General features: G+C 43.8%; 1 protein-coding gene across 1 annotated transcript in view; it reads left to right on the top strand.

Moving 5' to 3' along the window:
* Nucleotides 1-25,898, top strand: part of ADAMTSL1 (ADAMTS like 1) — a 550,999-nt gene that overhangs the window by 352,152 nt on the left and 172,949 nt on the right. The window contains exon 15 of the mRNA XM_030194223.1: nt 7,769-7,898. Within this exon, the coding sequence (XP_030050083.1) occupies nt 7,769-7,898 (130 nt within the window). The remainder of the gene's footprint in view (nt 1-7,768; nt 7,899-25,898) is intronic.

The raw sequence follows: 25,898 nt of genomic DNA, 5'->3' as shown, positions 1-25,898 counted from the left end.
GGCATTATATTCTTGTAGCCCAGATAATCAGTTTGAGACTAAATAACACCATCCCAGCATTCTCCTGTGGCTTAAAGAGCATTTCTAGTCAGATCCTGGGCTCTGGTTTTATTCCATATAAAGGTAGAAATGTAACTGTTCAGCTCATTAAAAGTCTTTAGAGGAATGTTGCAAGGGATGTGCTGAAATACATAAAGGAAGTTGGGAAGCACACATTTTATGAACGTTTATTTATATTGTCATGTTGGCAAATGAATGTTTAGCAAAGTTCACTTTCTTTGGAATGTGAATACTGCAAATACAGTGTAGAAATTACAGTCAAACATGCTTTTTTGATGTATAAGAGTAATTAGCACATCTTGCAGATTGCTCTCTCAGACTTCCGTTTTGGAAAAATCCAGAATGAGTGGACAAAGTTAAAAGGGAGTTTTAAACTCTCGAAACCATATAGTCAATAAATTACTGATTTTACATTAATTATTTATGAAAAATATCATAGATTCATCATGAGTTTGTTTTTACAAAAAAGAGCTATTTCTAATTTCTTTGTGAAAACTTTTAACCTTGTATGACTCTTTTGTGAAAGATTTGGCATTTAACCTTATGATGATAGTGCTTGCAAAGCAGTATTGTAGTGGAGAAGTCTAGTAACACTGTTAGTAAAATTACCATGGATTATAACAAATATACTATAATGTTGTTAGCCCGGTTTCACAAGGGAATCAATTTTGGTGTCTTTAATTGAAATACCTAGGAGGAAATGTTCCCCCTGAACTTTAAACTCCACAGTTATCATTGTTTTAAAACACCACCAGCCATGGCATTTAAAGTTATACCAGGATATTCACTGCCGGACAGTATCCAGATAAAGGTACTGAATAGTTAGGTACAAAACAGGCGCCACTATCTGAGGACCATGAAGTTAAAACAGCCATTTTGTCTGCCCTAAAAACTAAATAGCTAACTGGGTACCAGTGCTAAAAATTGGTCAACCTAGATAACTTCTGCCTCTGTCCAGGCTCCACCTTTGGAAAATCTCTGGATGGTCCCAAATTATTTGGATAGTATGGGTTGGTTGGTCAGTGATGATTTTTAGCTGGAATGGAGGAGTAGCCTAGTGGTTAGAGCAGACGACAGGGAAAGCAGGGTTGGAATCCCACCGCTGCTTCTTGGGATTTGGGGCAAGTCACTTAACCCTCCATTGCCTCACATACAAACTTGGATTTTGAGCCCTCCAGGGACAGGAAAATATCTAGTGTGCCTGAATGTAGTTCACCTTGAACTACTACTGAAATGGTGTGAGCTAAATCAATATCTGAATAATCCATCTGAAAATCTGTATATGGCCCTGGTGAGTGGCACTGGATATGTTTTGTGCTGAAGTCACCAGAAGATGTGAAAGTGGAAATAAAGGTCAGATTTTGAATCTTTTTTGGAGATTATAATTTTGAATATTTCTTTTTTAAATTATAAATGAAGTTGCAAGATGGATCAACCTCATTATATTGTTTTAATATTCTCAGGAGATGAATTGAACTGACACAGAACACAGCCTTTCTTTCACCTGGCAAAGGTAGCAGCCAGAAGGAAGTAGTTAGTAACCGAGCCGGCAGTTAGTGATTGCATTTCTCAGAGCTGTCAACTAATATCATGTAACAATTATGCTGTTCTGCTGGATATAAACATTAGACAATTTCATTTACTGGAAAGCTGTAAATGAACTTCATCCAGTACTTAAAATTCTCCCTCTCTCTCTCTCTTATTATTTCTCTTATTACATTTCCCATTTGTAAGCTGATACATATGAAGAAAAGCTCTTTGAAACGAACAGCTTCACTTTGCTGACGTGGAGGGGCATAATCGAACGGGGGCGACCATCTCTAAAGGCGCCCATCTGTAAGGACGTCCCGGCAAAGGGGCGGGGAAACCGCTATTATCGAAACAAGATGGGCGTCCATCTTTTGTTTCAATAATACAGTCGGGGATGCCCAAATCTCAACATTTAGGTCGACCTTAGAGATGGTCGTCCCCAGTTTTCAGCCATAATGGAAACCGAGGACGCCCATCTCAAAAATGACCAAATCCAAGGCATTTGGTCGTGGGAGGAGCCAGCATTCTTAGTGCACTGGTCCCCCTCACATGCCAGGACACCAACCGGGCACCCTAGGGGGCACTGCAGTGGACTTCACAAATTGCTCCCAGGTGCATAGCTTCCTTATCTTTGGTGCTGAGCCCCCCCCCAAACCCCCCTAAAACCCACTCCCCACAACTGTACACCACTACCATAGCCCTAAGGGGTGAAGGGGGGCACCTACATGTGGGTACAGTGGGTTTTGGGTGGGTTTTGAAGGGCTCACATTCACCAGCACAAGTGTAACAGGTAGGTGGGGATGGGCCTTGGTCCGTCTGCCTGAAGTGCACTGCACCCACTAAAACTGCTCCAGAGACCTGCATACTGCTGTCAAGGAGCTGGGTATGATGTTTGAGACTGGCATAGAGGCTGGCAAAAAAATGTTTTAATTTTTTTTAGGGTGGGAGGGGGTTGGTGATCACTGGGGGGAGTAAGGGGAGGTGATCCTCGATTCCCTCCGGTGGTCATCTGGTCAGTTTGGGCACCTTTTTGAGGCTTGGTCGTGAAAAAAAATGGACCAAGTAAAGTCGACCAAATGCTCGTCAGGGCTGCCCTTCTTTTTTCCATTATCGGCCGAGGACGCCCCTCTCTTAAGCACGCCCCAGTCCCGCCTTCGTTACGCTTCCGATATGCCCCCATGAACTTTGGTCGTCCCTGCGATGGACTGCAGTTCAGGACGCCCAAAATCAGCTTTTGATTATGCCGATTTGGGCGACCCTGAGAGAAGGACGCCCATTTCCCGATTTGTGTCGAAAGATGGGCGCCCTTCTCTTTCGAAAATGCCCCTGATACTGTGCCTCACAAAATGATTCTTGTGAGATGAGACTGATCACTATTCACCAAGGCCCATCACCTCCTTGCATTAACTTATTACCCGTTCCATTTAAAGATTCTATTCTGTAGGAGTTTTATTCGATGATACCCTATCTTTTACACAACATGTCTCAAATGTAGTCCACCACACCAGGTTGAGGAACACACAGAGGGTCCTTTACTTAGACGTGCTGGCGTTTATAGTGCACATTAAAATAGGCGTGCGCTAAACGCTAAAGACGCCCACGGTCCCTACTTACATCAGCAAGAGAAAGTCCAGGGAGTTTATTGAGTTGTTTCAATAAAGATCATCCTTTGAATTTACTTCTCCCTTAGTCCTTTCGAAGAACCTATCTATCCTGCTCCCTAGACTTTCTCAAATGTAGTCCAGAAATCTTTCTCAGCACTTAGAAGGATTAGATCTCTGAGGCCTTTTCTTGATTCAAGTGCTTAAGACACTTGCCCATGCCCGTATCTTGAACAGACTGAACTATTCTAATTCACTGCTAGCTGCTCTTCCTGCCTACTCTGCTAAGTGTCTACAACTTATTCAAAATATGACAGTTAGATTTGATTGATAATTTCAGGAAATTTGATCATGTCACATCGCTTCTAATTGAACAGCACTGGTTACCAGTGAGTAATAGAATTCAAGTTTCTCATCCTCACACATAAGGCTTTTCCGCCTATGTACTTTTCCACTGTACTTATCCCTCACTGTCCCCTATAGCCCCTACAGTCTTCTAACACTAATCTTTTGTTATTCTATCAGTTGCTAAAATTAAGCCTTGATAGTACTCGTTCTATGACTCACAAGCAGCATTATTAATTTAGGACTCCTTTTACTAAGCTGCGGTAAAAGTGGCCCTGTGGTATCGTCGGCACATGGATTTGCCATGCGCTGAGGCCCCTTTTACTGCAGCGGGTAAAAAGCCAAAGAAAGGAAAGGGCTGTGTGGTAAGTAAACACTTGCCATCCATTTCCACAGGAAGCCCTTACGACCACCTATTTAGGTGATGGTAAGGGATCCTCACTAACCCGGCGGTTACTGGGCAGCAAGCGGCACTGCCTGATTACCACTGGGTAACCCCCCCCCCCCCCCGGCGGTAAAATAAAAAAATGGAACTGTTCAGGAGCTTTGACAACTACAGAAATTTTAGAAAAAGGCCAGTGCTAGGCAGGCTTCTACGGTCTATGCCCTAAAAATAGCAAAAATAAATCAAGATCAGTTAAACATATTCCTGCCAGATTCTATATATCGCGCCTAACGTTCCACACCTAAATCTAAGAGTATTCCACAACAATGCACATAACTTAATTGGCTTGACAAGCTAATCAGCATTGTTAACAGCACTTAACAAACAATAATAAGCACTAATTGTCAACAAATAGAATTTACTCGTTAAGCGTATGCTGTAATGAACTGTGCCTAAAGCACGCAGTTCAAAAGGGGCATGGCTATTGGCACGGAAATGAGCATTTCATGGGTGTTCCCAAATTTAGGCTCGTTGTTATAGAATATGGCTCAGTCCTACATGCAGGGATTTAGGCCACATTTTCGTTGGTATAAATGGATGTGCGTAGTTTTTGGTGCTAGGATAGCAACTAAGCATGTTCTATATACCACGCCTAAATCTTATAGAATACACTTAGGCGAAAATGATTTCCAAGCACATTTTCCAGACGCCATATATAGAATCTCCCCCATGATGTATTACATCGTACTATATATAATGAGTTTTAACTTGTTGGGCAGACTGGATGGACCGTACAAGTCTTTATCTGCCTTCATCTACTATGTTACTATGTTAGGGGCGGGCTGGGGATGGAGTTAGGATGGAAGAGCAACTTTGCTGGTCAATAGCAATATTCAGTCTGCTAATTGGCTAAATAAGCACATAAAGTTAGGACAGAAAAACTTTATGCGCTGAGTTAACTAGACACTGATCTGAATATTATTGGCTAGTGCCCAGTTAACGTCCAGGTCAGTGGCCATACCTGGATGTGCAACACTGGAAGTCACACATGCTCTGGCATTGAATATCCGAGGTCAGGTTAGCCCGTGGCTAGAATGGCTCATTATTTTTTTTTTTTTGTTACATTTGTACCCTGCACTTTTCCCCACTCATGCAGGCTCAATGCAGCACGCAATGGAGGGTTAAGTGACTTGCCCAGAGTCACAAGGATCTGCCTGTGCTAGGAATCGAACTCAGTTCCTCAGTTCCCCAGGACCAAAGTCCACCACCCTAACCACTAGGCCACTCCTCCACACATTTACCATCTCAGTCTTTGTATTATCCCCTTAGTTTTTATTGTTCCGTTTTGCTTCTTATTGTTATGTACACCACCGTTATGTGCTTATGAAAGTGGTATATCAAATCATTTAAAAAATAAATACATAAATATAACTAGGAACAATCCCTTTGGGAAGACTTTGTCTCTGACTTGTTTTCTTTATTTGCCATCCTCCACACCTGAACTTCCTTGCCAGCTATGCTGACTGCCACTTAAAGGAACCAAAGCTATGGCAATGTGGGCCTTTTTTGGATGCCAGGAATCATTCTTCCCTCTAAGCTGGGCATGAGCCCTCCAACTACATTGCTCCCGGGGGTGGGGGGGGTGCTTCAATATTGTGTTTTTAAGCACTAGGGACAGGCAGGTTCGTTAGAGTCCTGCAAAGCTTGCCTGTCCCTCACTGTTGAAAATGTGATAGTGAAGCAGTGCCACCACTGTCACGACTAAAGGTGGAAGACTCCCGCTCAGCTTAGAGGGAACAGTTCCTGGAATTACCATGAGGCCTCATCCTAGTGGTTAGAACAAAAGGTTGAGAACCAGGGTTCAAAACCTAACAATGCTTCTTGTAATCTTGATTATGTCACATATTCCTCCACTGCCTCATATACAAACTTAGATTGTGAGCAGTCCATGGACAGGGAACTAGCTAGAGGTAATCCTGAAATGGGTGTGACCAGTGGTGTAGCTACGTGGGGCCACAGGGGCCTGCCCTCCCAATTTTCTCTGGGCCCTTGGTTTTGCTGGCAGGGGGTCCCCAACTCCCACCAGCTGAAGCCTTGTCCAGTGCTGGTTTCCTGCCCTGCTCTCTCTTCCTCCTCACGTCCTGCACGCTCCTTTAACTGAAACTGAGCATGCTCAATTTCACTAAAAAAGAGCATGCAGGACATGAGGAGGAAGAGAGCAGGGCAGGAAAACATGGCCACGCCGGAGACCAGCTCTGGAGAAGAGTTCAGATGGCGGGGGTTAGGGATCCCCGCCAACCAAGGTATTAGCTGCAGCAGTGGGTGGGGTGCAGCATGGCGGGCGGCAGGGCGGCAGACTAAAATGTGTCCCCCCACCTTAGGCTCTGGCCCCCTCCCACTGCAAGGTCTGGCTACGCCTCTGGTGTGAGCTAAATCCAAAGTTCCCTTTCCTTCCTTCTTAACCCAGCCCTCATAGTAGTGATCCTTTAGAACATGAGTGGATGCACCCTGAATTCCTTCTATACATACCTCCATTGTGTGCTGGCTGGATCTCTCTCCTTCCAGGTATTAATGGACATTATGTCTGCAATGCCCAAACCCTGTCAGCCAGATGCTCAATACTAATTTCCAGGGCTTTGGCATGGTTCTGTTGTGTGGTTCTCATCTGAAATATTTGGAAGATATTTTAGGGCTTTCTACATTCTGCCTCTCTTTATGTCAACTCAAAAGCAATGCAATATATATTTTAACCTGTTAACAAGCCATATTGTTCATTTGTTTAAAGTAACTGCTTGAATAGCACTTGACTATAGAATTCCATTTAATTCATTAAGCAACAACAAAAAAAAAAACCTGGCTTTTTAAGAAAACTGACCATTTGAAAACTCCAAATATGCAGCAACGCCAATGCAAATCTTGATCCCTTTTAAATGGTTACCAAGGGCAAGTAGAGGTGAAACCCCCTAGTAGAATCAGTCTGAGTGGTAGAGAAAATTCAGGTGTAAATTTATGCATGAGTGCAGCCTGTGTGAAAGAGTCCAGGCTAATTACAACAGGCAATATACACTAGCTGTCAAGAGAGTGTTAGAAAAAGTCTGTTCATTGCATGTTGAACCTGATTAAGTATATGTTGTTACATTATGAATTTCATATATCGTGGCAACTGGTCGTTTGTAATTCAAGCCCATATTATTCCACATGGTTTCACAATATCCGTAATTGATTTGTAGCTACTGCGGTTACAGTACTTGGTTCCTTCTTGCACTGCCTGCCAAGTGTGTCCTACTCACCTGCTTTCTGTCACCTGAATACATTCCAGATGCGCGAGAAGCAGGACCACCTGTCATCTGTCTACTAGTGAAAACAGAACAAAGACAAAGAATAATAAATGTTAAACAAGTTAATGCTTCTTACTTCAGCCCTGAGCAAAAAAAAAAAAATCTTGTGCTGATTAAACCATAGCATACGGAAATGTCCAAACTCTATCTGTAACACACTCAAAGTTCTGCATTGAATTAGCACTTTGAATCCTTGTCAGATTTGCAGTGTTGTGACATCTTTAGGGACTCATTGGTGTAAGGATATTTTATGGGCTTTCATTAATTTCTTGAAGCCTCTATGCCTTCTCCAAGGTGTTGTAGGAAGGACCAAAAAACAACAGACCTGGCTATGGTGATTCTTGACGGCCCTGTCAGTTTGGATGTCAAAGTGTGGTCTCTGGTGTGCAAGTTAGTAGCACTCCCACTGCCCGTTCTATACATGCACTGTGCACGGTCATACTGTTTGTTTTTTAACACTTCATCACTTCATATTTTCTGTTTCTTTTTTCTGTGGAATTTCTGTGCAGGTGTCCAAGAGGCTGTGGTGATTTGCCTGAACAAACAGAAGCGGGAGAACGTGAATGAAAATCTATGTGTAAGCAGTCGACGTCCTCCACCGCAGCTAAAAGTCTGCAACTTGGACCCCTGCCCTCCAAGGTAGACTAACATGCTCTTGTTTAAGATGATAAATGTTGTGCCTTTTTACTAATAGAACTACTACTACTACAAATGTCTGCAACCTTCACAACACTGTATAGATATACATATGAGACAGTCCCTCCTTAGTGGAGCTTATAGTCCAGCCAAGCAAAGGTGTAGCCAGACTTGGTATTTTGGATGGGTCCAGAGGTAAATTGGATGGGCTCTTCCACGTCCACATGCCCCCCCCCCCCCAAACACACACAACAAATATCTTCCCGGAGATATTTTTTAAGAACACAGATTTTATTTCACCTACTCCACATGTTCTCCCTCTCCTCCGTAGCGTCCTGGCATCTGTGCTCCTGTCTCTGAACCCCGACCCTCCCTGGTGTCAGTTCAGGCATTCTTGGTGCCTGCAGTGATTCATTCTCACTGCTTGCGCTGGCCCTGCAGGCTTTCATCTGCCATGTCCCGCCCTCACTGCCATCATTGCCTGTTTCCTGACTGGCGGAACACGGCAGATGGAGGCCTGCAGGGCCAGCTCAAGCAGCGAGAATGAATCGCTGCAGGCACCAAGGACGTCTGTACTGACACCGGGGAGGGAAGAGGTTCAGAAACAGGAGTGCACATGCCGGGATGCTGCAGAGGAAAAGAGGGAAGAGAGCAGTGTGGCGCTGCAGCTGGGTGGGACTTTGCCCACCCAGGCCCACCTGTAGCTACACCACTGCAACCATGACATATAAACAAGACAAATAGGAATCATCGGGAAATTTATATAATGTTCAAAATGATTTAACTGACCAGAAATTACTCTTGCCTGATTAAATCACCAGTTCAGGGTTAACTGCTAATTTTTAGTAGAACTTAACCGCTGAACTGAAAACCGGCTATTTTGGGGACATTCTGGGGGCAGAGTTGACACTTGGCCAGTTAAATGCTGATATTTAGAACTTAACTGGCCAGGTTAATCGTATAAATAGAACCACATAAAAGTCAGTCAGACTTGGAATGGTATTTACTAAGGGGGTCTTTTACAAAGCGTCGGTAAGCCCAACGTGGGCTTAATGAACCTCTAAATTGGGTCTATCACCGGCCCAACGTGGCCAGTGGTGTTAATACCAGGCCGAGCACATGCCATTACCAGGGGGTAACCTGGCAGTAATCGGGCATCACAACACGCTGCCCGGTTACTGTAGGAGCCCTTATCTCCACTTGACTGGGTGGCGGTAAGGGCTCCCCACTGTGTGGCCATTCATTCAGAGTTGTCTTACCTCATGGCTGTTTGTCTGGGGACTTTTTACCCGCTGCGGTAAAAAAGGCCCTGGCGTGCGGGAAAAACGGCCCCGCTGCTAGTGCAGGGCCCTTTTTCCCACAGCTTGGTAAAAGGACCCTTAAGTGACACCCGGTTGTTAGGGGCATGCAGAAGCGTACTCATACATGGGATGACCCTGGTAAGGTTTGTGCAGAAGGGGACTTGGGGAAATTCCTGGAGAGCCACGATAGTGACAAGCAATGCACTGGACAAGTTCAGAGTAGCATTGGAACCACATGTATACAAGGCAGAAATGCTGGATTTGCCTGGTTGCTTGAGTAAATGTGCAAAATACAGAAGCATCTGGAAGTTTATTTTTTTTATTGTGAGCAATCTTATTTGTGAGTGTAAGGGGGCTGGATGAGGAACATATATGGCAGTAATGAAGAGCATGTGCAGCAACAAGCCCATGTCAAGCTTGGGCTCCTGACAGAGCTTGGAATGAAAGGTTATAAATGGACAGTAATTGTCAGTTGAGAGGGAACGGCCAGAGTAAAAGAAAGTGCTCGAGTGAGATGCTTTCTTTATGAAAGAGAAGTTAAGAAATCTGTAAGGGTAAAGTGTTCACGAATCCATGATTATAAGTGTGATACAGTACGGAATTTCAAGCGTAAGATTTGACAGAGCCGTTATGGTATTTATTGGCTCATAGTTGAATTTGCTGTATGACTGTTGCATGGTGATTGAAAAAAAATGTAAAGTATTGAATTATTTGAGAAAATTTAGGTTACTTTCATTGGTCACTTGCTAGGAAACCTGAACTGTCAGTAGTGGTTAATGGCTGACACAAGCACATGATAAATTAGTCACCTAATTGTATGCTACATGCTTGGAAGAAAAACTGTTGTTGGGTGACACTTACTGATAATGGAAGGAATACTTTCTTAAAATTAAGAATATGAGGTTCCTTCTATTTAAGAGAATTGTTGAACTAGCAACACTGATAAATGCAGAATTTGAAATGGCTGAATATGTTAGCTCTGGCAGAGAAAATACTATCAGAGGGCACTACAAATTAGTGAAGCTATACTAAATGCATATTACATGAAAAGGAAAGAAAGTGAATGTAAATGTGTAAAAAGGGAGTTGCATTGGTAAGGGAGCAAAATCAAGTTTAATAACAAGAAAAAAAATTAATGAATACAGTACTAAATAACAGTAGAGTATAAGTGCTGACTAAACAGTTACAACTCATCCTCTACCCTGACTATTCCCTGTAGTCAGTTCTTTCTCACATAAATTTTTTTTCCAATTGAACAGTCAAGAAAACCCACATAATTCTGTCCCTGAAACAGTATCAAACATTTGCACGGGAACTTGAAAAAAAAGTAGGGCCCAATGCAAGGAGACGCAGCTTCAGATCAAGAAATTGTTTCTGTCTTGCCTGAGTGACTCTAGCCACATCAGGAATGATTCTCACTTTTGATCACAAAATAGTGCATCCTTATTCTTAAAGTAAACACGTAAAATTAAAAATTTATCTGACTCTAATATAAAAGTAACTAATAGGGTTGCATAACACAAAAACTCATCTTGAGATGTGTCAAGAAATTTAATAAGATCAAAATCAGTGGTAGAATAACACATCCAGTGCTTCCCCTTCTGATGTCTGAAATATTTAGTAGCCAGTAGCAGTGTTGCCAGGTGGAAAATTTTTTTCCCACCCAATCCAGCATAAAAACCGCCCAAAACCCGCCCAAACTCAAACCCCGCCCCTGACACCCCCACCCCCGCGTCATCACCCCGCCCCGCCGTCATCAACCCCGCCCCCGCCGTCACCGGCCCCGCCTCCTCTGTCATCGGCCCCGCCTCCCACATCACTAACCCCGCCCAAAACGTCACTAACCCCGCCCCCCGCTGCCGAAAAAGCCGCCCAAAAAACCGCCCTGAAGCCCAAAAAGCAGCCCAAAAAACCGCAACCCGCCGCGGGCAAAAATTTCCCACGGCGGGTCGCGGAAAACCGCCCAATTGGGCGGTAAAACCGCCCACCTGGCAACACTGGCCAGTAGCTGAGACCTCTATTTCTCTCCCCCTCCCCCCGCTTATGTCAACTGAAGTTGAGTCGGGGGAGGGGGAGGGAGGGATAACTTCTCTTGCAGCTCAAAAATAGATTCTTGATGCATCCCTGCAGGCCACTGGCAAAAATACACAGCCAGCAGTCCCCTCTCCACCCAGTCTCATTCTTCCCCCACCCCCACAAACACCCTGTCATCACCCAATTTCTCTTCTCTTTCCCCTTACCCTCTCACCTGCTCTTGCTCTCTCTCTCCACCCTGTTGTCACCCGATCTCTCTTTTAGCCCATTCCTCTACCCCTCTATGTAATTTAATCTAATCTTTTATATTTCTTATCTGTTTAATTCCCAAAGATGGTGCAAAATGGAGTCCATTAAGATAACCAATACAATCAATTGGGAGTATACAAAAGAATTAATTAGTTAACAATCTTACAGATCAAATTAGCATGAAACATGTGTTTTTAAATGCTTACGAAAAGCCAGATATGAACACTGTTTTATATTTAAACTGTTCCAGATGAGAGCAACTTGATAAGTAAAAGAACTCTTCAAACTCCGCATAGAGCATAGGCCTTTAACCACTGAACAAACCACAATCTCAAGAACAAATAGTTTGAGTAAAGGGAGTTGATATACAGTCTTTCTGTGGTACAATCAAAGCAGTTTACATTTATTATATGCAGGTACTCAGTCTCTAGCAGGCTCACAATCTATTGTGTGTGTGTGTGTGTGTGTGTGTACCTTGGGCAACGGAGAGTTAAGTGACTTGCCCAGGGTCACAAGGAGCTGCAGTGGTAATCAAACCCAATTCCCCAGGTTCTCAAACCACTGCACTAATCATTAGGCTACTCCTCCCATGGATTACATACTCAGAAGCTAGACCATGCAGCGCTTTAAAAATCGAACAGGAAATTCTCAAGGTAATATGAGCCTGTTCTAGGAGCCAATGAAGATTTATCAACAATGGCGAAACCCTTGCTTATCTTTTGCAGCCAAATATAATCCCAGCAGCTGTGTTTTGTGGAAGTTGAAATTTGTTTCAGTAATTTGTTGGTTATCCCAGAATAAAGCAAATTGCAATAGTCCAGCTGAGAGAGAATCAGTAACTGGACTCATAAGGCAAAATGATCTTCTTGAAATTAAGACTGAACAATTGGAGGATGTTTAAGTTTAAAAAAAACACACTTTTTTAAATAAATTGTAATCTGACATTCAAACGAGAGAAAGAGAGAGAGAGAGAGAGAGAGAGAGAGAGAGAGAGAGAGAGAGAGAGAGAAGTCTAATGATACTCCCAAAATTCTTGATGTAGTTTGCACAGACACCTGATCTAATGGGACAGTAGTTGGAATTTTTGCTATAAAATTACAAAACCACAACATTTTAGTTTTATTTGAATTAAGCTTCAACAATTGAGCAGAAGCCCATCATCATATTTTATTGATGTAACAAGATATATTTGAATAGGTAGAAAACAAATCATCTTATACTTGAACTAATACTAACACATTATCTGATAGGAGTCAAGGTGTTCACCATTATTTAACACAATGGAGCCCAATAAATTCATAAATATATTATACAATATAGTATAGGTAAAAGCTGTGACCCCCTGCACCATACCACATAGCGTTCAGCAAATAGATGAACGCCTTCCAGCCTATGCCTCAGTAAGTCAGCCAGTCCCTGTCCTCTATCAGACCAGTTAGTCCACCCTGTCCAACTCCACCCCAGTCCCTTCATCCAGGTAATCAGCCCATTCTACCCCCAGTCCTTACCCCCTAAGACAGTCAGTGAACCCCTCAGTCTATCTCTTGCATAAACCAGTCAATGCCCCCTCCAACAGTTTATGATCTACCCCCTATGATTTACACTCCCCAACTAGTTAGCTTCCCTCATTCCCCCAGCTAGCTCTGTGGCAGCAAGAACAAGAGCTTCTGCCTTCCAGTACCACTCAGCTTTGTGTGCATCTGAGCCTGCAGGTGCCTGAAGTCTCGTGAGATCAATTTGAGAGTTCTTGCTCTATACAGCTCAGACTTACACAGAGTCTCGTGGTGCAGGAAGGATAAAGGCTCCTGTTCTGGCAGATGAACAACACCTCTTTTTATTTTTAAATAGGCCATGAAAATTCCAGGTGCCAAAAGCAAGTTTCTAGTCACCATGGCGACCTGGCATCTGGGATTTGTTGACCCCTGGCATAATTGCATATTTTTGAAATATTAGCCCAAAGAGAAGAACATAAGAATTGTTGTACTGTGTCAGACCAAAGGCTCATCTAGCCATGTATTCTGTTTCCAGAAGTGGCCAGTCCAGGTCACGGATACCTGGCAGAATCCAAAACGTTCCAAGATTCCATGCTACCTAGACCCAGGGATAAGCAGTGACTTCCCCATGTTCACTGTAATAATGGCTGATGAACTTTATCTCCAGGAATTTGTTCAAGCCTTTTTTTTTTCAGCAGAGTTGTGCTGACTGCTTTTAACACATTATTTGGCAGAGAGTTCCAGAGATTAACTGTGCAATAAATGAAAAAATATATTTTCACCAATTTGTTTTAAATGTACTACTTTGGAACTTCATGGCATATCCCCTAGTCTTTGTACTTTTTGAGGGGCCCTTTTACAAAGGCACGTTAGGCTCTAAGCACAGACAGTGTGCACCAAAATGAGACTACCACCAGGCAACCACGCACCTCTGGCAATCATTTCCCATGCGTGGCATTTCTGGTGGCAATTGGCAGTTGCTGCATGCTGACTGATCACTGAGCGTGTAGCGCTTGAGCCATTACCGCTAGATCAATGGGTGGCAATAAGGGCTCAGGCCGGTTTTATGTGTGCACTGGTTTCAGTTTTACCGCATGCCCTTTTCCTGTCCCATTTTTAAAAAGCCCTTTTTGAGGACACGGTAAAAACTGGGCTGTGTGCGCCCAAGACACGTACCTACACTACCGCAGGCCACTTTTTACCGCGGCTTAATAAAAGGACCCCTGAAAGCCTAAAGAATAGATTTGAGCTTATCCATTCCACTCAGCTCTTGATTTTGTAGACCTCTATCCAGTGGTGTACCAAGGGAGGGGCGGTGGGGGCGGTCTGCCCCGGGTGTCAGCAGGTGGGGGGGTGCTCCGCCGGTGCCCCTCTCCCCACCTGCCTACCAGCTCCGTGGACAGACAACCCTCTTCTCCTGCCACCCAGCACCTGACCAGTCTTTAAAAAAAAATCTGTGAAGGTGGCAGCGCAGCGCCTCACGTTTGCTCTGCGTGTAAAGGAAGCAAATCGCCTCGTAAGCCGGCCTTCCCTCACTGTGTTCCGCCCTCGCAGAAATAGGAAGTTACATCAGAGGGCGGGACACAGTGGAAAAACTTTATAAAATCACCTCTCCCAGAGATCATGCACACATTTGCACCTCCTTTAGATTACCTGTAAATTTGTGCAAAATAATTTGTTCATTCCTGGGGGTCATGGTAGGAGTCTATTTTATAAAGGTGCCTGTGCTGCCTTATAACACATGATATATGAATAAACCGATCCAGCCTTATATAGTTCTACTCCTGTTGTGATATTTTGGTCTTTTTTTAGGTTGCTTTTATAAAATAAGCATAAATTAAGTGCTTTTTGAACATTTCACATAGGGAGGGGGTTATTTTGTAGTAGGCACCTATCTACTCAGGTTTTCAGGATGCTCAAAGTGAGTATGCATAGGAGAAATTTGCATACACTGGAGGTAGGGCATGCAAATTTATCTCATGAATATTCATTGTGGGTATCCTAAAAACCTGACTGGCTAGGTGTGTCCTGAGGAATTTCTGCCACTGTTGGCTGAGCTTGTCAAAGCATGAAATCTTAACAGAAGTAGTCAGAATTTACTGTAGTTTATGCTGGAGCTTGACTGATAATTAACCTTGCCCTATGATAATTAGACTTCTTATGTCATTGCCTGAGGTAATCACTGGTAAAAGGATGCATGTAATTCCATTGTTTGCATATTTATATCACCAACAAGCAGAGGTGTTCCCAGAGGTGGGGTTGATGCAAGTTTTGTACCTAAATGCATACATTTTGATGTTTCCAGTGCATGCCCATACATTTTCTCAAGTTTTCTCAATTCAAGTCCCCCCTCCTGCTGGATCAGGTGAGGCACTACCTGAGGGCACTGGTGATAAAGGGCACGACATCCCATTTCGGCATATATCCCTCTAGGAGTTTAAAGGTTGACCAGACTGGGATTTTTGCACCCTTTATCACTTGTGCCCTGGGCCAGTGCCTCACCTGGTCTGTAGCTTGTGCCGGCCCTGTCGATGGGATAATTCCCAAAGGGAAAGCCTGAAGTATTTTCTTTCTATAAATTGTGTAACTTATACATTTAGGGGTCCTTTTACTAAGGTGTGCTGAAAAGTGGCCTGTGGTAGTGTAGGCACGGGTTTGGGCACGAGCAGAATCATTTTTCAGCGCACCTGTAAAACAGGCCTTTTAAAAATTATTGCCAAAAATGGACGTGCGGCAAAATTAAAATTGCTGTGCTTCCATTTAGGGTCTGAGACCTTACTGCCAGCCATTGACCTAGCAGTAAAGTCTCATGCGGTGACCGGGCGGTAATGACCTACGCACACCAAATGCCACTTGGTGAGCGTCCGATATGTGTGACAGAAAATAAAAATTATTTTTCAGCCGCACGTATCGGATGCACAGCAAAAATGAAATTACCGCAAGAGCCACGCGGTAGCCGTGCGGTAACTCCATTTTGGCGTAGACGCTTACGCGGCTTAGTGAAAGGGCCCCTTACTTGCTGCACAAGTTTGATACCCTGTAACAAAATGATCCCCAATATAGCCTTGGTATACATGCTGAGCTCTGATACACACTCTCCCTTATGCCTCTTTCTCTGATGTTAGCAATATTAGGAATTTGCCATTTTCTCCCAATATTCTCTGACTCAGAGTACAATGTTCCTGCCACTGTTGGCTGAGCTTGTGAAAACAATGAAATCTTAACAGGAGAAGTCAGAACTCACTATACTTTATGATCGAGCTTGACTGATAATTAACAAATGGGATCCAAAATTCCCTCAGGAAATCAGGGGCTTGATTTTGTTTCTCTTGAATTCCAGTGAGGAAGAACATTTTAAATATACATATTCTTTACTGTTTTAGACATGAGAAGTGTGCATAAAAATCATTTTGAACTGTTGTAACTTGAACTGACATGAAGCTGGTCAAGTTACTGTTCAGTAATTACTGTTGGCTGTTCAGTAATTACTGTTGGAGGTCCATTTTCTGGTAGAAACGTTTCCTAAGCAGGTTGAGCGTTAGAAGAGATAGTTCTTTAGCTTTTGAATTTGCAAATATAATACTTATATTATCATAAGCATCTGCAGCTCTAATGGCACCTATTACATTTTTACAAAAGCAGCCTGGAGTATAAAGGCCCCTAGTAAAGGCTGACGTTCCATTAAAAACTGATCATCTAGATTTTAACGCCAACAAACTATTCCTGAACTCAAAAACAATCTTCCTGTATTCTATCCCAGAACATGAGTAGGTATGAAGTTTCCAAGAGGACATCCCTAGAATGTGTTCATCATTGGGAAGCCAGACCATAAGTGATTATTAAAAACATAGTTGTATTTTTATAAAAAGGTCCTTGAAACCCAAGCTTTTCTGAGCCTCCTTGATGCACTGTGCCTTATAGGGATGTATGCACATGTGCCTTCAAAAGTTTAGGTTCCATTTGACAAAACTGTGGCAGAAAGTGATTATAGCACACCCTTGCATGGGTCTTTCCCGCACCCAAAGGCCACTTTTTTGTGGTCAATTTTCTATTTTTTTTTACATTAATGGTCAGGCACTAATGTTGTCATTAACATGTGGCCATTAGCATGTGGGCCCTTACTGCCACCCAGTTTGGAGGTGGTAAGGGCTCACATGCTAAGCACATGCTGATCAGTTAGTGTGCAGTAGTGTGGCTATGATGATTAGCGCAGACACACACCCACTCTCCACCCCTAGTCACACTCCCTGTGGGAAAAATACATTTTATTTTTTAGCACATTGGTAACCTATGCATATTCCACAAGTACCACGGGATGCCTCAGCACACCCCTCGGTACACCATTTTAAGCTGCGGTAAGCACGCATTAGTGCTTTACGCAGTGTGGTATAAAGTCCCCTTAATGTGCCCAAAATCAGTTTAATATGTTAACTGATGAATTAACTCACTTCAAGCTCATATACCTAACACAAGTCCTTCAGATAATACCATTCAAAATTTATAATTCTGGGCTTGTGGTGTTAGAAACTAATGAAAACCTTTTTTTTTAATAAGACCTCAACTTGGCGGAGTCATGGGGCACTCTTTGGTTTTAGCCTCCACTCTCCAATCGTCATTGGTCTTCAAGCATATTTTTATGTATGTTTGTTTTATATATGGCTTTTCAAATATATATTTTTTTGTTAGTCTCTTTTTGGATTCAAAACCTCTATTGAGTGCAACACTTGTATAAAAAAATGTTGTAGTCAACTTATATCAGATTAATGCCTCAGTTTGACTTAACTTAGATAAATCACTTCTCAAGGGGATACATTGTCCGACACGACATCATGTTTCGCCGTTTGGCTGCTTCAAGGTTATCTCCCCTATAGAAACATGTAATACAGTGGTTTCAGTTACAACATTCCAAGTCATGCATTTCAACAATATATGACTTCAGAGCAATCCTTGCTACCAACCGTCTCGGTATTATATCATTCTTTACCGATGTAAGATGACGGCGGCAGCATTTTTTTGACAGCTGTTTTATATCTTACTAGCCATTAAGCCCGTAAAAACGGGCGGGTATTGGAATGTTTTTTTCCCCAAGGCCCCCCTCCCATTGCAGCTGCAAAGCCCCTGCCATCCTCCTTCCCTGCCAGCTCCAAGGCCCCCTCTGTCCCTCCCTCCCAGCTCCAAGGCTCCAGTCCTCCCCCCTTCCCAGCTGCAAGGCCCCCTGCCCTCCCTCCCTCCCAGTTCCAAGGCCCCAGGCCCTCCCCCCCAGCTCCCAAGGCCCCCTTCCCTCCCTCCCAGTTCCAAGGCCCCCTGCTCTCCCTCACAACTGTAAGGGGCCCCCTGCCCTCCCTCCCAGCTCCAAGGCTCCAGTCCTCCCCCCTTCCCAGCTGCAAGGCCCCCTGCCTGCCCGCCCTCCCTCCCTCCCAGTTCCAAGGCCCCAGGCCCTCCCCCCAGCTCCCAAGGCCCCCTGCCCTCCCTCCCTCCCAGTTCCAAGGCCCCAGGCCCCCCCCCCCAGCTCCCAAGGCCCCCTTCCCTCCCGCCCTCCCAGTTCCAAGGCCCCCTGCTCTCCCTCACAACTGTAACAGCCCCCCTGCCCTCCAGCTCCAAGGCTCCAGTCCTCCCCCCTTCCCAGCTGCAAGGCCCCCCGCCCTCCCTCCCAGTTCCAAGGCCCCAGGCCCCCCCAGCTCCCTCCCTCCCAGTTCCAAGGCCCCCTGCTCTCCCTCACAACTGTAAGGGCCCCCCTGCCCTCCCTCCCAGCTCCAAGGCTCCAGTCCTCCCCCCTTCCCAGCTGCAAGGCCGCCCGCCCGCCCTCCCTCCCTCCCAGTTCCAAGGCCCCCCCAGCTCCCAAGGCCCCCTTCCCTCCCAGCTCCAAGGCCCCCCTCCTTCTGAGACGTCCCATGTCCCCTCCCCCCCCCAAGGTAGCCGCTACCCCCCCCCCCCACGCCGGAGTCGCCACCACCCCCCCTTCACCCGGCCCGGGCCCTCTCTTCGTTATTCAACTTACAGCAGCGCCGAAACAGCAGCAAGCAGCAGCTCCCGTTGGCCTTCCTTCACTGCCTGTGCCTCGCCCTCGTGTGACGTCACGTCGGCGAGGGCGGGGCACAGGCAGGGAAGGAAGGCCGATGGGAGCTGAAGCTGAGCTGCTTGCTGCTGTTTCGGCGCTGCTGTAAGTTCAATAACGAAGAGAGGGCCCGGGCCGGGTGAAGGGGGGGTGGTGGCGACTCCGGGGGTGGGGGGGCGGTAGCGGCTACCTAGGGGGGGGGGGAGCGGTAGCGACGTCAGCGGTTCCCTCCCTCCCCTTCAGCGCAGTTTCCCTCTCTGTCCCGCCCCCCTTCCCTCGTCATCACGTCTTGACGCGGGGGCGGGACAGAGAGGGAAGTCTCTACTGCGCATTTGCAGGTGAGTCGGTCACTTGCCATTTATAGGTTTGATTGTTAAGTTCCCCACTAGTCAGCATACACCCTCAAATCAACGTCATCCATTCTATTTCAGCATTCAATCCTAGTGGAGAGTGATACTGTATGATGGTTTAAATTGAAGATTTGTGTGGAGGAGTGGCCTAGTGGTTAGGGTGGTGGACTTTGGTCCTGAGGAACTGAGTTCGATTCCCACTTCAGGCACAGGCAGCTCCTTGTGACTCTGGGTAAGTCACTTAACCCTCCATTGCCCCAGGTACAAATAAGTGCCTGTATACAATATGTAAGCTGCATTGAGCCTGCCATGAGTGGGAAAGCACGGGGTACAAATGTAACAATAATAAAATAAAAAGATTAAATTATGGTGGAAGTTTATTGAATTAGAGTCTGGTTTAGCAGCTATTACCTCACAAGAAACAGAGGAATTAATGCTGTGTCACCTACCTCTGAGGTCTTTTCCTCTATTGGATATATAATAGTTTACAGATAATTGTTGAGTCAATATAATCCATTCTTAGTGTTATAAAAGTACGTATGACCATGCATACTTTAAAATGTATACATGCAGATTGCAAGTCTGGACACGCTGTTCCTAAAATCCAATCTTAAACACACCCAGACGCAAGCAGCATACAAGTACACATGTTCTTCTCATCGTGCATAGGTAGAGGTAATTTTACAAGTGGCATTTTGTGCTTATATATTTGAATATGCCCATGAAAAAGCCTTTCTAAAATTACCCTCTACATATGACTCCTATAGCAGTGTCTACAATGAGTAATCTTAAAAGACCTCACAGAGATTTTCTCATTTACATCATACGATCTATCATTAGGTTGAGTACTTATAAAGCACTTATATTTTATTTATTTATTTATTTACTGGGAATTATTAACCACCTTATGAAGAGATTCACCCAAGGCGGTGTACAGCAGGTACAGTTTAACATAAAACTTACAATTTTGTTAACAGCATAATAATGGTAAAATAACCAAGAATAAACATAAATACAATAAGGGGTATGTTTACTAAGGTTAGCATTTTTAGTGCGCCTACAAATTTAAGGCACATTAAATGCTAACGTGCCTATACATTTCTATGGCTGCATTAGCGTTTAACGCACGTACACCATTTACCTGATTAAAAATACTAACGCGCCCATAGTACAGCTTAGTAAACCTAGTCCTTAATGAGGTAAACTTGAAAACAGTAAATTGAAGCCTAGTAATAGAACTAGTGTGAAACACTCTCAAAAGTATACACGTTTGATAGCACTGGAGTTCAAATATCAGGGATATAATACACCTAATAAGCATGCATTAAAACATTGAAATAACATAGATATGATACTAATGATTTTCTATGATACAGCTTACCATACAGCTGAGGGACCAAGTGCAAATATATGATGGGAACAATGTGTGTGGTACAGAGTCAGTTAGGATAATTAGATAGTTAGCTGAACTCAAGGCAAGTTCTTTGTATAGTTAAGCAAGAAATAAGGAACTGATTTAAGTTACAGTGTATGTAGCAAGCTACATATTTAAGGTGGTAGAATCAGTTCTGAGGGTATTCTATTTTGCCATTTCTATCTACATTGATAGTGTGATTGATAGAAAAAGCACTTCAGCCCATTTATATTATTTGTATAATGTTTAATCGGTGCCCTATTGAGGGTTATATGACAGAGTGAAAGTGTATGATTGAGGTTTGAGTGAGAAAGCGGATGTGTGGAGAGTGAGGAATTTTATTTATTTTAGGAGAAAAATTGTATTAGATATATATTTGACATCTTGATGGTTTGTTCATAGTACATTTATGGTTACTATAGTAAGCAAAGAGTCATTTGGACAATACATTGAAATTATCAGCCAAGTGTACCTCAGCTGCTAAAAAAAAAGCAATAGAATGTTAGGGATTATTCAAAAAGGAATGGAGAAGATTTCCATGACACCAAGATTTCCAACAGAGTGGACACCCCGGAGGGAGTGGAAAACATGAAAAAAGATCTGAAGAAGCTGGAAAAATGGTCTAACGTTTGGCAATTAAAATTCAATGCGAAGAAATGCAAAGTGATGCACTTAGGGAGTAGAAATCCAAGGGAGGCGTATGTGTTAGGTGAGGAGAGCCTGATAGTCACGGACGGGGAGAGGGATCTTGGGGTGATAGTATCTGAGGACCTAAAGGCTATGAAACAGTGCGACAAGGCGGTGGCCGTAGCGAGAAGGTTGCTAGGCTGTATAGAGAGAGGTGTGACCAGCAGAAAAAAGGAGGTTTTAATGCCCCTGTATAAGACGTTGGTGAGGCCCCACCTGGAGTATTGTGTTCAGTTTTGGAGGCCATACCTTGCGAAGGATGTTAAAAAAATGGAAGCGGTACAAAGAAAAGCTACGAGGATGGTATGGGAGTTGCGTTCCAAGACGTATGAAGAGAGACTTGCTGACCTGAACATGTATACTCTGGAGGAAAGGAGGAACAGGGGTGATATGATACAGACGTTCATATATTTGAAAGGTATTAATCCGCAAACAAATCTTTTCCGGAGAGGGGAAGGCGGTAGAACGAGAGGACATGAAATGAGATTGAAGGGGGGCAGACTCAGGAAAGATGTCAGGAAGTATTTCTTCACGGAGAGGGTGGTGAACGCTTGGAATGCCCTCCCGCGGGAGGTGGTGGAGATGAAAACGGTAATGGAATTCAAGCATGCGTGGGACAGGCATAAAGGAATCCTGTGCAGAAGGAATGGATCCACAGAAGCTTAGCTGAAATTGGGTGGCGGGGGGAAGAGGGGTTGGTGGTTGAGAGGCTAGGATGGGGGAGGGCAGACTTATACGGGGTCTGTGCCGGAGCCGGTGATGGGAGGCGGGACTGGTGGTTGGGAGGCGGGAAATACTGCTGCACAGACTTATATGGTCTGTGCCCTGAAAAAGACAGGTACAAATCAAGGTAAGGTATACACATGAGTTTATCATGGGCAGACTAGATGGACCGTGCAGGTCTTTTTCTGCCGTCATCTACTATGTTACTATGAGAACAAAACTGAAAATATCTTTATGCATCAGCATAGGTCTACGGTGCAACCGCACCTTGAGTATTGTGTGTGCTTCTGGTTACCCCTTTCCAAAAGGGATATAATGGGCAAGAAAAGGTTCAGTGAAGGGCAACAAAAAATGATAACATGGATGGAAAGCCTCCTTCATAAGGAAAAGCTCAGGGTTTGGACTGTTCAGCTTGGGGTAAAAAATGACTGAGAGGGGATATGGTAGAAGTTTATAAAATTATGAGTGGGATGGAATAGTAAAAATAGAGGATAATTGTTTAATCTTTCAAAAACTATAAAAATAACAGGATACTAGAACTAACCATACAACTAATGACAATCAGAGTGAAAACAAATTGTAGAAAGTTTTTTGTTTCATACAGTGAGTGCAATAAATGGCAAAATTGTGTGTTATTTGTCCTTAACACAGTTTTTGTAGCATAACATGTATTAAATAACATTGAGATGCAATGTATGCACCTGCATGCAAAACACCTCATTATTAGTCATAATGAATGATGCAGCTTGCATTTACCCTCACAAACTAGGGTATTCACGGGAAGATAATGTTATCTATTGACAAGTGTTATCTTTCATCCCCAGGAGCATCTTGCCACTAACGTGTACCCTGATACTCCTGGGGAGCCTCTTAAAGGTGTCAGTGCCTGAAAAATAAACACCTCCACACCACATTCTCCCCAGCATCAAATAGTCTATCTCACCACCAGCCACCAGTCTACCCAGCATCAAATACCTAACTCCCATCCCTCAAACTACTCAGCATCCACTACTGCCCTCCAAGCAGCGAATGCGTACTGTACTGTGCCAAGCTTTCAACTCCCTTGCCCCCTGCTTGGGGTTCCTAGGTGGCTAGTGGAGGACAGAACTGATCCACAGAAACTGTCCCATTGGTGCCTGGGCTCAAAATGACACTGTTTAACCTCTAGCTGTAGTATCACAGTGCTGCTGCTAGGGGTTGACTACCAAAGAGGTTTTATGCACCATCAGTCCTGGGTAGAGATAGGGAAGGAAAGAGAGAACAGGGTGAACAATTTTCAAAGCCATTTATGTAATTAAATTGTTCCCCTTGATTCAGGTAAAAGTGTAATGTCATCTTAATTGTTGTCTCATTTGGGGAAGGCATGTACGGGACTGTGATTTGGGCAGGATTGGAAAATAACACTTGTGGATTATGAGGCTGAAATTAAGAAGCTTCTAAGTGGATGGCATTGGGTGCTGGCCATATATCAACTTTTATAGTTAAATCTCAGGGAACACATAACATTTGTCTGTACGCTCCAGCCTATATGCTCAGCCTAATTGACCTCCCACCAAGGAATTCCGAGAAGTCGTCCCACACCTATCCCTAATTGTAGGAACTTAAAATACAAGCTGCTCTTTGCCTCTTCTTTTTGCTTCACGTGTCCCCGTTTCTGGAATGCTCTACCATCAACGTTAAAAGAGACCACTGATCACACACTGTTTAAGAAATCCCTAAAGACCTACCTGTGTGATCGATGTTACTCCTCTACTGCTTGATCCTCGGCATCCCCGCATCCCTCTCCCCTGCTGTTTCTCTCTCTTCCCCTCATCTACTTTTTCTACCCTGATTTGCACTAATATTGTTATGCTGAACTTTTCCTTAAATGCTGTAAGCCACATAGAGCCTGCCTTGGTGGGATTATGTGGGATATAAATATTCACAATAAATAAATAAATTGATATTCAGCTATTGGTACACAATTTAAACTGCTGAGGTGCATGTAGGCCAAAAACTATACAGAGAGCAACTAAATTCAGCCACTCTCCTTATAACTTTATGTGGTAAAGTAAAGCACACAAGCAGCAGGCATAACTTTATACAGATAACTTATCCATGTAACCTTTATAACTATATTCAGCCTGGCTACTTAAATTTATAAAACATGGCTAGTACAGATAGCTTATCCATATAAATGTACACAGTCAGCATTTGGCTAAATGTCTAGCTCTGTATTTTCAAATCTACAGACATTTTTTAAACAGTATTCTACCTGTGCAAAAAATAGGTGCAACGGTCCACCCATGGTGATTCTCAGTGAGCATGAACTTGCATACTACTCCATTCAAATTAGATGAAACATTCAGGGATAAAAAGTACCTGTCAGCTTTGCCCAACGCATTCAGTATTGAAAAATGCCCCACAGGAATCAATTTTCAAAGAACCACTGAAAATATAAGATTACTGACTAATGCTGGAGCTATTAATATTAAAATGTATTTCTTGAATAGAAGAAGCTGATAAGAATATTCTGAAATGTTACTTATGATAAACTGTTGCATACCTTCAGGTGTAAACCTATCCAAATCTCAATTGGGACATTTCACTGCTGTTCAGCACTATGATTTGGACAGCTCCTGTGACAGACTAGACAGGTGTCTTCATCAAGTTTAGGAATAATTTCCAAATTGCAACATTCTCTTTGATGTACTATCCTACAGTCTTGTAATTTTTTAAAAATATCTTTATTGGAAAATACACAAGAAGCCAATAGGCATCAGGCATGGAAAATACAATGTCACTAAACAGAGAACCCCAAATGTGGACAAACCCTCTCACCCCATCCCATAAAAAGGGAGGAGGAGGGATGAATGGGCACATGTCGTATCTCCAATGAAACCTACAGATATGTACAACCAGACACAGTCATCAGGTGTTAGCAGTCTGCTATGAGCAGTATGAGTCATTGAGATCCACAATGGTTCCCAGATGGCAGAAAACTTCTTCACTGGCACCATGTCCAGGTCTGAAAACTCTCCATTCCAATGAGGCAACTCTCTCTACATTCCAGTGAGGCTTGTGTAATCATTCAGAATCTCCACTGGCCAAGTGAAAGAGGTTCTGGTTGAAGCCAACAGGTAAGGATACCTTTAGTGCTCAACAATACCATGTGCTTAAAAAAGCCTTAATAACCTTTGGGCTTTGGGTTAATAATATCAACTCCAAACAAAACTTTAAGTCATGGGATTCAATACACTCTCCACCCCTCCGAAGGGACACCACCTTGTAAGTGGTGGAGGGGCTTCTGTGTTTCAATGATTTAGAGGGCTATGCTGAAGGGTTACCCATATCAGACAGGCCTCTGAGGAGAAACCAGACAAAGAGTGTCCCAAACTGGAGGATCCAAGATGGCATTGAGGGAGGATGTACATTAGTTGAGTTCCCGTTTTACACCAGAATACCTGAAGAAGTAGGCGCGCTCCCCAGAGAATGGGGAAGAAAAAGGCAAAGCCTTGGTGTTGTCCTCCTCGAACATGGCTGGGGTTCCCACCACTTCTCAGTCTACTTTGGAGAGATTCGGGGTCATAACGTCGGGGATATTGGTTCCTGCTTCGGGGAACAGCAAGGCTTTATCGCCGAATCTCAGTGGAGAGGGAGTGACTTTGAGTCCCCCTGTTGGCATGACCTTTCCAAGACCCGAAAACAGTAACGCTTC

Source organism: Microcaecilia unicolor, chromosome 2, assembly GCF_901765095.1.
Source record: "Microcaecilia unicolor chromosome 2, aMicUni1.1, whole genome shotgun sequence".
Taxonomy (NCBI): Eukaryota; Metazoa; Chordata; class Amphibia; order Gymnophiona; family Siphonopidae; genus Microcaecilia; species Microcaecilia unicolor.
Note: the sequence above shows the minus strand (reverse complement) of the source record. Positions and strands in the feature narration are given on the sequence as shown.